General features: G+C 40.5%; 1 protein-coding gene across 1 annotated transcript in view; it reads left to right on the plus strand.

Moving 5' to 3' along the window:
- Positions 1-10236, plus strand: part of EIF2D (eukaryotic translation initiation factor 2D) — a 247483-nt gene extending 237247 nt beyond the window's left edge. Inside the window, exon 15 of the mRNA XM_053706592.1 lies at positions 10067-10236. Coding sequence (XP_053562567.1) covers positions 10067-10137 — 71 coding nt within the window. The 3' untranslated portion in view covers positions 10138-10236. The remainder of the gene's footprint in view (positions 1-10066) is intronic.
- Positions 10237-13683: the final 3447 nt, after the last annotated feature.

Genomic DNA, 13683 nt, shown 5'->3' on the forward strand with positions numbered 1-13683 from the left:
CTGAACAATCCGAGCCACCTCTTTCATGGCTAAGGAACTCCGAGTTCCTCCATGGTGGTTGATGTAAGCCACTGAGGTGATGTTGTCCGACTGAAACCTGATAAATCGGGCTAAAGATAACTGAGGCCAAGCCATCATAGCATTGTAAATCGCTCTCAACTCCAAGATATTTATGGGGAGAGCAGACTACTCCCGAGTCCACATTCCCTGTGCCTTTAACAAGTCACAGACTGCTTCCCAACCCAGCAGACTGGCGTTCGTGGTTACAATCACCCAGGAAGGTTTCCGGAAGCATGTGCCCTGAGAAAACCACCACAGGAGAGAGTCTCTTGTTGACTGATCTAGAGCTATACTCTGAGACAGATCCGAATGGTCTCTGTTCCATTGTCTGAGCATGCATAACTGCAGAGCTCTCAAATGGAATCGAGCAAAGGGAATGATGTCCATGGAAGCGACCATCAGAGCAATAACCTCTATACTTTGAGCCACTGATGACCGAACAGTAGACTGCAGAGAGAGGCAAGAGGAAATAATCTTGGATTTTCTGACCTCTGTCAGAAATATTCTTATAGATAAGGAATCTATTATGGTCCCTAAGAAAACTACCCTTGGAGTTGGTACAAGGGATCTCTTTCCCAGATTCACTTTCCATCCGTGGGAACGTAAAAAAGACAACAAGATCTCTGTATGAGAGTTTGCTTGTTGAAAAGATGGCCCCTGAACCAATATGTCATCCAGGTATGGCGCCACTGCATTCCCCGAGACCTGATCACTGCCAAGAGAGCCCCCAGAACCTTTGAGAAAATACTGGGAGCTGTGGCAAGGCCAAACGGAAGAGCCACAAACTGAAAGTATTTGTCTAGAAAGGTGAATCTCATGAACTTGTGATGATCCCTGTGGATGGGAACATGAAGATACGAATCTTTTAGGTCTATGGTTGTCATGAACTGACCCTCTTGGACCAAAGAAAGCATGGAACGAATGGTTTCCATTTTGAAGGATGGTACCTTGAGATACTTGAGACACTTTAGGTCTAGAATAGGACGAAAAGTCCCCTCTTTTTTTTGGGAACCACGGACAGATTTGAATAGAATCCTAGACCCTGTTCCCTTACTGGAACTGGGACTATAACTCCCAGGGAAGAGAGGTCTCGAACGCAATTCAAGAACACCTCTTTTTTTATCTGGTCTGGAGATAATCTTGAGAGGTGGAACCTGCCCCTGGGAGGAAAAGTTTTGAATTCTATTTTGTAATCCTGAGATACTATGTCCACAGCCCAGGGATCTGAGACATCTCGTATACAAGCTTGATGAAACGGAGAAAGTCTGCCCCCTACTTGATCCGATCCTGGATCGGGAGCAAACCCTTCATGCTTATTTAGACTCAGCTGCTGGTTTCTTAGATTGCTTCACCTTGTTCCAAGACTGAGTGGTTTTCGAAGAAGAGTTGGACTGTTCCTGCTTGGAAGAGGAAGACTATCCTTTTGAAGTTACGAAAGGAATGAAAATTACTTTGACGTCTTTTAGGTCTATTCTTCTTGTCTTGTGGTAAAAAAGACCCTTTTCCACCAGTAATATCAGAAATTATTTCTGCCAGACCAGGTCCAAACAATGTCTTACCCTTGTAAAGAAACGCGCCAGAAGCTTGGACTTAGAGGTAACATCCGCTGACCATAATTTCAGCCACAGCGCCCTGTGGGCTAGGCCAGCAAAGCCAGATATCTTGGCTCCCAGTTAAATAACTTGCATGGTAGCATCAGAAATAAAGGAATTGGCTAGTTTGAGAGCCTTAATTCTGTCTTGAATCTCCTCCAAAGGAGTCTCTACTAAAATTAAATCAGACAAGGTGTTGCACCAATATGATGCCGCACTTGACACAGTGGCAATACAAACTGCAGGTTGCCATTGAAGACCTTGATGAACATACATCTTCTTCAAATAAGCCTCCAGCTTTTTGTCCATTGGATCCTGAAAAGAGCAGCTATCCTCTATAGGGATAGTAGTTCTCTTAGCCAGAGTAGAAAAGGCCCCTTCTGCTTAAACCACCGTGCGCCATGAATCTTTAATGGAGTCAGCGACAGGAAACATCTTTTTAAAGACAGGAGACGGGGAAAAGGGTATCCCTGGCTTCTCCCATTCCTGTGAAATAATCTCTGTGGCACGGTCTGGAACAGGAAACACTTCCACAGTGGAAGGAACATCATAGTATTTAGGGTTGACGACAACAGGAGTATCGGAGTCATCCAAGGTAGCCAAAACCTCCATTAACAATACACAAAGGTGTTCAAACTTAAATCTGAAGGTTGCTACTTCAGCATCAGATGAAGGAATTATACTATCCGAATCTGAGATTTCACCCTCAGAGGCTACCGACGTATCCTCCTCATCAGACTTATGAGGAAGGACAACCTGTGTAGCAGCAGGTGGAACAGAAACCTTACTATCTGAAATTCTTATTTTTCTCTTGCGTTTTCCCTTTAACATAGGAAAAGCAGATAATTCCACAGATACCGCAGAAGATACCTGAGCAGCTATTTCTGCAGGCAAATAATCTCCTCCAGGAGGCTGAGAGGAACTGCAGGGCACTGTATGTGACGCCATAGAGGCTTGGGATGTTTGAGGAGAAAGCTGTGACATTGCCTGAACAGCAGCATCCTGAGAAACATTTGGCTCAGAGGGCAATAATTTATCTTTACATTCTAAAGTTCTGTCTAAACATGATGCACAAAATTCCATAGGCGCAACAATATGGGTTTCTAGGCATAATAAGCATTTATTCAAAACAATGGGGTCAGATTCCATGTTCATAGCTGGAGAAATCCCACAAAAAGGAATTTTAAAAAAATAAATAAATAATAATTTTGATGAAAAAAACTTACTATGACTTTATGTACAAAAAGTCTCAAAAACATTATGAAACGTTAAAGGGATAGTAAACCACAACATTTTATTTCATGATTCAGATAGAACATACAAATTTAAAAAACTTTACAATTTAATTCTATTATCAAAGTTTCTTCATTCTATTGTTATCTATTGCTGAAGGGACAGCATTGCACTACTGACAGGAAGCTTAAAATATCTATGTAACTAACCACAGGAGACAAATGTGTGCAGGCACCAATTAGCAGCAGCTTCCAGTAGTGTATGATATGTGCATATTATTTTTTTAACAAGGGATACTAACAGAACGAAGCACATTTGAACATAGAAGTGAATTTAAAAGTGTCTTAAAATGACATGCTCTATCTGAATCATGCAAGTTTAATTTTGACTTTCCTATCCCTTTAAATAATCACAACCTCTACACCCCAGGTTTCTGAGGAGCCCTACCGTACATAAGGGAACTCCAGAATTGGTGACTCGAGTGGAACCTTGCACACCGAGACTAGCTCACATGATGCACACTCCAAGCCGACCCGGCAATACAGAAAAGAAAATTACACCGCTCTCTCTTCATATTGAAGGGTCGGGTCACATGACTAGCAGAAAGCGTGCGTTCCACTGCCGGGAAAATAGCCACAATTAAAAGTTCCCAGAGGGAAGCCCTCATAAGGGCGCAACACACAGCCGTATTGGAGCAAAATAACACCAGAAATACCTCTTTCTTTCTCCTCTTAAAGTCACACAAGAATAAAACGCTAAGAGCCATCCTGACTAAAAAATACTGTGTCTCCCAGGTGAAGTACCCACAACCCGAGAAAACACACAGCCCTTCACATTTTTGAAAGCCCAAGATCGTTTCTCAAATGTATCACATACAAATGCCGGCACCTGCCCTTAAAAAAATCTCATAAAGGATTTTCAAGTCCCATTAAAGATATGCAGTATTGGTTAACTTATCTAAGGATATCATGTCCCCATCTGTATAGTTAACCCATGAAGTGCAGTCGTCATACCTAGAAGACAAAAGGTGTGTGTATATATATATATATATATATATATATATTTTTTTTTTTTTACTGTATATGTGTGTATGTATATAAATATATATATATATATATACATACACACAAACATAGACAGCAGAAGAGTAAAAATATTTTTTACATCTCTCTAGCTTTAACATTGAGTGTACTAGTATCTTTTCTCCCTTGACTAGTAATATATAGTAATATTTCTTCTGTTAAGTGTGATCAGTCCACGGGTCATCATTACTTCTGGGATATTAACTGCTCCCCTACAGGAAGTGCAAGAGGATTCACCCAGCAGAGCTGCATATAGCTCCTCCCCTCTACGTCACTCCCAGTCATTCTCTTGCACCCAGCAACTAGATAGGTCGTGTGAGAGGACTATGGTGATTATACTTAGTTTTATATCTTCAATCAAAAGTTTGTTATTTTAAAATAGCACCGGAGTGTGTTATTACCTCTCTGGCAGAGTTTGAGGAAGAATCTACCAGAGTTTTGCTATGATTTTAGCCGGAGTAGTTAAGATCATATTGCTGTTCTCGGCCATCTGAGGAGTGAGGTAAACTTCAGATCAGGGGACAGCGGGCAGATGAATCTGCATAGAGGTATGTAGCAGTTTTTATTTTCTGACAATGGAATTGATGAGAAAATCCTGCCATACCGATATAATGTCATGTATGTATACTTTACACTTCAGTATTCTGGGAGAATGGTACTTCACTAGAATTACACTGTAAGAAAGACATAAAGCTGTTTAATAACTAGAGATTATGTTTAACGTTTTTGCTGGAATGTAAAATCGTTTTCATTTGCTGAGGTACTGAGTGAATAAATGTTTGGGCACCATTTTTCCACTTGGCAGTTGCTTAAATCTGTTTTTTCTGTCAGTTTCTGTTCTCCCTCACTGCTGTGTGTGTGGGGGAGGGGCGCTTTTACTATGCATCAAATATTTCAGTCAGCAACTCATTGTATTCCCTGCATGATCTGGTTCATCTCTACAGAGCTCAGGGGTCTTCAAAACTTATTTTGAGGGAGGTAATTTCTCTCAGCAGAGCTGTGAGAATTATAGTTTGACTGAAATAAAAACTTTTATTCTGTAATTTGTTTCCTGCTTTCAGAAATTGTTATCTTTGCTAATGGGATTAAACCTTTGCTAAAGTTGTGTTGTTTACAAGGATTGAGGCTATAACTGTTTCAATTTATTAATTTTTAACTGTCATAGATCTGTGCTTCTTAAAGGCACAGTACGTTTTAATATTATTCTATTTGAATTGTATTTCCAAGTTGCAAGTTTATTTGCTAGTGTGTTAAACATGTCTGATTCAGAGGAAGATACCTGTGTCATTTTTGCAATGCCAAAGTGGAGCCCAATAGAAATTTATGTACTAACTGTATTGATGCTACTTTAAATAAAAATCAATCTGTACAAATTGAACAAATTTCACCAAACAACGAGGGGAGAGTTATGCCGACTAACTCGCCTCACGTGTCAGTACCTACATCTCCCGCTCAGAGGGAGGTGCGTGATATTGTAGCGCCGAGTACATCTGGGCGGCCATTACAAATCACATTACAGGATATGGCTACTGTTATGACTGAAGTTTTGGCTAAATTACCAGAACTAAAAGGTAAGCGTGATCACTCTGGGGTGAGAACAGAGTGCGCTGATAATATTAGGGCCATGTCAGACACTGCGTCACAGGTGGCAGAACATGAGGACGGAGAACTTCATTCTGTGGGTGACGGTTCTGATCCAAACAGACTGGATTCAGATATTTCAAATTTTAAATTTAAACTGGAAAACCTCCGTGTATTACTAGGGGAGGTGTTAGCGGCTCTGAATGATTGTAACACAGTTGCAATACCAGAGAAAATGTGTAGGTTGGATAAATATTTTGCGGTACCGACGAGTACTGAGGTTTTTCCTATACCTAAGAGACTTACTGAAATTGTTACTAAGGAGTGGGATAGACCCGGTGTGCCGTTCTCACCCCCTCCGATATTTAGAAAAATGTTTCCAATAGACGCCACCACAAGGGACTTATGGCAAACGGTCCCTAAGGTGGAGGGAGCAGTTTCTACTTTAGCTAAGCGTACCACTATCCCGGTGGAGGATAGCTGTGCTTTTTCAGATCCAATGGATAAAAAGTTAGAGGGTTACCTTAAGAAAATGTTTGTTCAACAAGGTTTTATATTGCAACCCCTTGCATGCATTGCGCCGATCACGGCTGCAGCGGCATTCTGGATTGAGTCTCTGGAAGAGAACATTGGTTCAGCTACTCTGGACGACATTACGGACAGGCTTAGAGTCCTTAAACTAGCTAATTCATTCATTTCGGAGGCCGTAGTACATCTTACTAAACTTACGGCGAAGAATTCAGGATTCGCCATTCAGGCACGCAGGGCGCTGTGGCTAAAATCCTGGTCAGCTGATGTTACTTCTAAGTCTAAATTGCTTAATATACCTTTCAAAGGGCAGACCTTATTCGGGCCCGGGTTGAAAGAGATTATCGCTGACATTACAGGAGGTAAAGGCCATGCCCTGCCTCAGGACAAAGCCAAAGCCAAGACTAGACAGTCTAGTTTTAGTTCCTTTCGTAATTTCAAAGCAGGAGCAGCATCAACTTCCTCTGCACCAAAACAGGAAGGAGCTGTTGCTCGCTACAGACAAGGCTGGAAACCTAACCAGTCCTGGAACAAGGGCAAGCAGACTAGGAAACCTGCTGCTGCCCCCAAAACAGCATGAATTGAATTGAATTGAATTGACTTTCTCTCTTCGCCCAGGCTTGGGCAAGAGATGTTCAGGATCCCTGGGCGCTAGAGATAATATCTCAGGGATACCTTCTGGACTTCAAATACTCTCCTCCAAGAGAGAGATTTCATCTGTCAAGATTGTCAACAATCCAGACAAAGAAAGAGGCTTTTCTACGCTGCGTACAAGAGCTCTTGTTAATGGGAGTAATCCATCCAGTTCCACGATCGGAACAGGGACAGGGGTTTTACTCAAATCTGTTTGTGGTTCCCAAAAAAGAGGGAATTTTCAGACCAATCCTGGACTTAAAGATCCTAAACAAATTCCTAAGAGTTCCATCGTTCAAGATGGAGACTATTCGGACAATTTTACCTATGATCCGAGAGGGTCAGTACATGACCACTGTAGATTTAAAAGATGCTTACCTACACATACCGATTCACAAAGATCATTACCGGTACCTAAGGTTTGCCTTCCTAGACAGGCATTACCAGTTTGTGGCTCTTCCATTCGGATTGGCTACAGCGCCAAGAATCTTCACAAAGGTTCTGGGTGCTCTTCTGGCGGTACTAAGACCGCGGGGAATCTCGGTAGCTCCATACCTAGACGACATTCTGATACAAGCTTCAAGCTTTCAAACTGCCAAATCTCATACAGAGTTAGTGCTGGCATTTCTAAGGTCACATGGATGGAAGGTGAACGAAAAGAAAAGTTCACTCGTTCCACTCACAAGAGTTCCCTTCCTGGGGACTCTTATAGATTCTGTAGAAATGAAGATTTACCTGACAGAGGACAGGCTATCAAGACTTCAAAGTGCTTGCCGCACTCTTCATTCCATTCAACACCCGTCAGTGGCTCAATGTATGGAGGTAATCGGCTTAATGGTAGCGGCAATGGACATAGTACCCTTTGCACGCTTACACCTCAGACCACTGCAACTGTGCATGCTAGGTCAGTGGAATGGGGATTACTCAGACTTATCCCCTTCTCTGAATCTGGATCAAGAGACCAGAAATTCTCTTCTATGGTGGCTTTCTCGGCCACACCTGTCCAGGTGGATGCCATTCAGCAGACCAGACTGGACAATTGTAACAACAGACGCCAGCCTTCTAGGTTGGGGTGCCGTCTGGAATTCCCTGAAGGCTCAGGGACTATGGAGTCAGGAGGAGAGTCTCCTGCCAATAAACATTCTGGAATTGAGAGCAGTTCTCAATGCCCTCCTGGCTTGGCCCCAGTTGACAACTCGGGGGTTCATCAGGTTTCAGTCGAACAACATCACGACTGTAGCTTACATCAACCATCAGGGAGGGACAAGAAGCTCCCTAGCTATGATGGAAGTATCAAAGATAATTCGCTGGGCAGAGTCTCACTCTTGCCACCTGTCAGCAATCCACATCCCGGGAGTGGAGAACTGGGAGGCGGATTTCTTAAGTCGTCAGACTTTTCATCCGGGGGAGTGGGAACTTCATCCGGAGGTCTTTGCCCAAATACTTCGACGTTGGGGCAAACCAGAGATAGATCTCATGGCGTCTCGACAGAACGCCAAGCTTCCTCGTTACGGGTCCAGATCCAGGGATCCAGGAGCAGTCCTGATAGATGCTCTGACAGCACCTTGGGACTTCAGGATGGCTTACGTGTTTCCACCCTTCCCGTTGCTTCCTCGATTGATAGCCAGAATCAAACAAGAGAGAGCATCAGTGATTCTAATAGCACCTGCGTGGCCACGCAGGACTTGGTATGCAGACCTGGTGGACATGTCATCCTGTCCGCCTTGGTCTCTACCTCTGAAACAGGACCTTCTGATACAGGGTCCCTTCAAACATCAAAATCTAACTTCTCTGAAGCTGACTGCTTGGAAATTGAACGCTTAATTTTATCAAGACGTGGGTTTTCTGAGTCAGTTATTAGTACCTTAATACAGACTAGGAAACCTGTTACCAGAAAGATTTACCATAAGATATGGCGTAAATACCTACATTGGTGTGAATCCAAAGGTTACTCTTGGAGTAAGGTTAGGATTCCTAGGATATTGTCTTTTCTACAAGAAGGTTTAGAAAAGGGTTTATCTGCTAGTTCATTAAAGGGACAGATCTCAGCTCTGTCCATTCTGTTACACAAACGTCTGTCAGAAGTTCCTGACGTCCAGGCTTTTTGTCAGGCTTTGGCCAGGATTAAGCCTGTGTTTAAAACTGTTGCTCCACCATGGAGTTTAAACCTTGTTCTTAATGTTTTACAGGGCGTTCCGTTTGAACCCCTTCATTCCATTGATATAAAGTTGTTATCTTGGAAAGTTCTATTTTTATTGGCTATTTCCTCGGCTCGAAGAGTCTCTGAATTATCAGCCTTACATTGTGATTCTCCTTATTTGATTTTTCATTCGGATAAGGTAGTCCTGCGTACTAAACCTGGGTTCTTACCTAAGGTAGTTACTAACAGGAATATCAATCAAGAGATTGTTGTTCCTTCTTTATGCCCAAATCCTTCTTCAAAGAAGGAACGTCTACTGCACAACCTGGATGTAGTCCGGGCTCTAAAATTTTACTTGCAGGCAACTAAGGAATTCCGACAAACGTCTTCTCTGTTTGTCATATACTCTGGGCAGAGGAGAGGTCAAAAAGCTTCCGCTACCTCTCTTTCTTTTTGGCTTCGTAGCATAATTCGTTTAGCTTATGAGACTGCTGGACAGCAGCCCCCTGAAAGAATTACAGCTCATTCTACTAGAGCTGTGGCTTCCACTTGGGCCTTCAAGAATGAGGCCTCTGTTGAACAGATTTGCAAGGCTGCAACTTGGTCTTCGCTTCATACTTTTTCCAAATTTTACAAATTTGACACCTTTGCTTCATCGGAGGCTATTTTTGGGAGAAAGGTTCTTCAGGCAGTGGTTCCTTCTGTATAAAGAGTCTGCCTATCCCTCCCGTCATCCGTGTACTTTTGCTTTGGTATTGGTATCCCAGAAGTAATGATGACCCGTGGACTGATCACACTTAACAGAAGAAAACATAATTTATGCTTACCTGATAAATTCCTTTCTTCTGTAGTGTGATCAGTCCACGGCCCGCCCTATTTTTAAGGCAGGTAAATATTTTTTAATTTATACTCCAGTCACCACTTCACCCTTGGCTTTTCCTTTCTCGTTGGTCCTTGGTCGAATGACTGGGAGTGACGTAGAGGGGAGGAGCTATATGCAGCTCTGCTGGGTGAATCCTCTTGCACTTCCTGTAGGGGAGCAGTTAATATCCCAGAAGTAATGATGACCCGTGGACTGATCACACTACAGAAGAAAGGAATTTATCAGGTAAGCATAAATTATGTTTTTTCCACCTTGTTGTGTGTGTTTGTGTGTAGTGAAACCAAAAATGATATGCATATTAACCCAGGGAATATATTTTATTTTTTCTGTGCAGAAGACTTCAAGATGTCTCGAAAATATGTGACTGGCCTAGACCTGGCAGTGAAACCTGGCAAAAGAAAATAAAGCAGCTACTCTGACAAAACATCTGTTCTTTGGTTATGTATGTGCAGCCCAAGATGATGACCAGTTTAAAGCTACATTAAACTGTTACTCATTTCCCAACTGCAAGTACATGCAGCATTTTAGTAGCCTCGGCTTGTATTAGAAAACAATGTTGTGGTTAAACAAAAAAAATACTTAAAGTGATGGTAAACGTTCCCCTTTGTATAAACAGATCTGGAATGTTTGTGATATGTTAGATGGAGTTTAAGTCATCAGTTGTAATGAAGATGTGCTTTAACTTTTTAACACTGCGCTGAAATTCAAATACCCTGCACTCCGACTCCCACTTCAGTTTTTTTTGGTGAGCTGACGGTTTGAACTGTTCTTCAGTCATTGCTCTAGCCACAGAAAAAGTGCCGTACAGCTAGAGCGCCAATTGCAGAACAGTTGAAATCAATGGCTCACATAGTAAAATAGTAAAAAAGTTATAGCGCATCTTCATTAGAAGTGATCAATTAAAGTCCATCTAAAATATCACTTAGATTCCAGACTTGATTTTAAAACCTGTAACGTTTACCATCACAGTACTAGGAGTAGCAATAATGCATAACAATTTGCAACCTTCTGACTGCAAAAGCAACGTGATAAATCTGTACAGGTTGCAGTATTTGTCCTAGTGTGGGTAATCGTAATATATAAAAACTTTTAGAGAAACAATGGAAAAAATCAATAGGGAAATGCTGAGCTTTTCAGGCCCCATATTTTTGTTTTTTTAGTCTTTGCATATCTTTTTTGCAAATATAAACAAAATGCTTAGGAAAGCATTTCAGCAGCTTGTACAACCAAGTGTATTGTAGAAAACCTACTTTAATATAGCAGGATCCACATGAAAAGCTGTTGCTGCGCAAACCCTATTACTGCCACTGAATTGATTATTTGTATTGCAAAGGATCAATAGGTTTCATTTAAAAACTTAAAGCTAAGTAATTACTGTTATTTCTGTGGATCACATAGCTATCTAATTAATCCATATATACTAATTAATAAGCATATACTCATTAGTGTGCCGGGCACAAGAAATGGAACATTATGTCATTTAAAACAATGCAGCCTGATATCATGATGTACAGGAGTAGCATTAAACATTCAAAGGGACAGTAAAGTTAAAATTAAACTTTCATGATTCAGATAGCGCATGCAATTTTAAACAACTTTCTAATTTACTTCTGTTATCAAATTTGCTTTGTTCTCTTGGTATCTTTTATTGAAGAGTAAAACTAGGTAGGCTCAGGAGTGTGCACATGTCTTTAGTACTCTATGGCAGCAGTGTTTTGCAACATTATTTGTAGCTTTGTATTACAATGTTGCAAAACACTGCTGCCATAGAATACTAAAGTCATGTGCACACTCCTGAGCTCTTAAAAGCTTACCTAGTTTTACTCTTAGATAAAAGATTCCAAGAGAACAAAGCAAATTTCATAACCGAAGTATATTGGAAAGTTGTTTAAAATTGCATGCTCTATCTGAATCATGAAAGTTTAATTTTGACTTAACTGTTTTTTTAAATTAAAACATTAAATTATAATGCTGTTTTTTAAAAAAAAAAACAGTATTTGTGATATGAGTGTAGTAACAGCCACTAAATCATTTGGATTCAGTTATCTTAAAGTTAATCCACAATGTTAACAAAATAATTTTGTATGCATTAGTGATCAGGAAGTGTGGTTACGCTATCTATCTAGCAGAATCATTTATGTTTATTTTCTAAATAGAGAATGTCATTTAAGCACAAAAAAAAGTCAAGTAAATTCTTCTCACCTCTGTAGGGTAAATATTGTCAACCCCCTTAATCATTTGAAAGTGATGCAGCATACTCTGTGCTAATATATAAATATATATATTTATTACATAAAAATGTCTCCAGTTCACCAGATTAAGTGGTGTGTGATCCAGAGCTACTCTTTTTTTTTTTTTTTACTGTCATCTGCATGGTGAAATAAAAACAGCCAATCAGCTTCATCAGTGCGAAGTTCACACTTTGCTGTACTGTGATCTAGTGAGCTTTCGCCAAAATTTGCAAAACTTCACAGCTCCCTTAGAACTTAGAAGGGAAATAAAGTGGCTGTGCTGCACAAGCCAAATTCATGCTCCCATGCAAGTCCTAAGACTAGCATACTGATTGGATGCTTAAAGTCCCTTTACAATAGGGTTTGGCTAGTGAAGTAAAATGTCTTCCTTGTTTTACATAGAAATGTTCCGGTGATATTTTCTAGTCAGATTTTTACAGATATGCTGCATCACTTTCAAGTACTTCAACATTTGGGTATCATATCAATTTAATATATTTATAGTGAGTTTATGATTGTCCCATTCCCCCTATAGAGTTCAAAAAGCTGCAAAGAAAATATCTGGTGTAATTTGAAAACCTTCTCTAGGGAACATGTGACAAATCATAGCTTTTGCACTAAAGTAGGTGGTTTTAATCTCCTTTTAAGGCTTTAGTTAAAGGGATATGAAATCCAAAATGTTTCATGCATTATGCATATAGCTAAGCTACTTCTATTATCAAGTTGTCTTAGCAAGGCACTTTTGTTGAAAAGTAGTGACGTAGGCTTAGGAGTCTGCCCATTTCTGGAGCACTTTATGGCAGCAGTTTTGCTAGAATGTTATCCATTTACAAGAGCTCTAATTCCTGCCATGTAGTGCTCCAGATGCCTATCTAGGTATCTCTTCAACACAGAATATCATGGGAACAAGGCAAATTTGATAAATTAAATTGGAAAGGTTTTTCAAATGGTATGCTCTGTCTGAATCACAAATGAAAGGTTTTAGGTTTCTTATCCCTTTAAGTAAAAGTTGTAAATTGCTTTTTACAGGTTTTCCAAAATAAACCAAACGCCAGAAAGCAAAGTTTTGAAATAGTTTTAATATAGATCTATATCTTTTATTTTAATACTGTTTAAAAGTTTTACAGCCACTGCATACTCACTTTCAAACACTCAATGCAAAACAGAAAATAATAAATAAAAGCAGCCAACAGGATGCCATTCATTTTCGCAAACAAAACGGTGGTTCTTTCTTGGATGCATGTCATTCGTTTACAAATCGATACGGCAAAAGCAGAAGCACAGCCACATGAAGCAAGGCACTGCCAGTAGTACGATATTACCTGGAGCTTTGATCCGCTTTCATCAAGCGAGACAGGGGTGTGGCTATGAAGAGATAACAGGCTCTGTTTCACTGTAGCACATTTTATTCTAGGGCTCATAAAGCATTGATAAATGTCCTTATTTTTAAATGCTTCTGTTTTCTCTAAAGCAACGCTAAAATTAAAAATATATTTTGTAAAATCTTGAAAATGTTAATCTTTTTTTCTTCTGTTATGTGTGATCAGTCCACGGGTCATCATTACTTCTGGGATATAACTCCTCCCCAACAGGAAATGCAAGAGGATTCACCCAGCAGAGCTGCATATAGCTCCTCCCCTCTACGTCAGTCCCAGTCATTCTCTTGCACCCAACGACTAGATAGGATGTGTGAGAGGACTATGGTGATTATACTTAGTTT

Source organism: Bombina bombina, chromosome 3 (assembly GCF_027579735.1).
Source record: "Bombina bombina isolate aBomBom1 chromosome 3, aBomBom1.pri, whole genome shotgun sequence".
In the NCBI taxonomy this organism is placed as follows: Eukaryota; Metazoa; Chordata; class Amphibia; order Anura; family Bombinatoridae; genus Bombina; species Bombina bombina.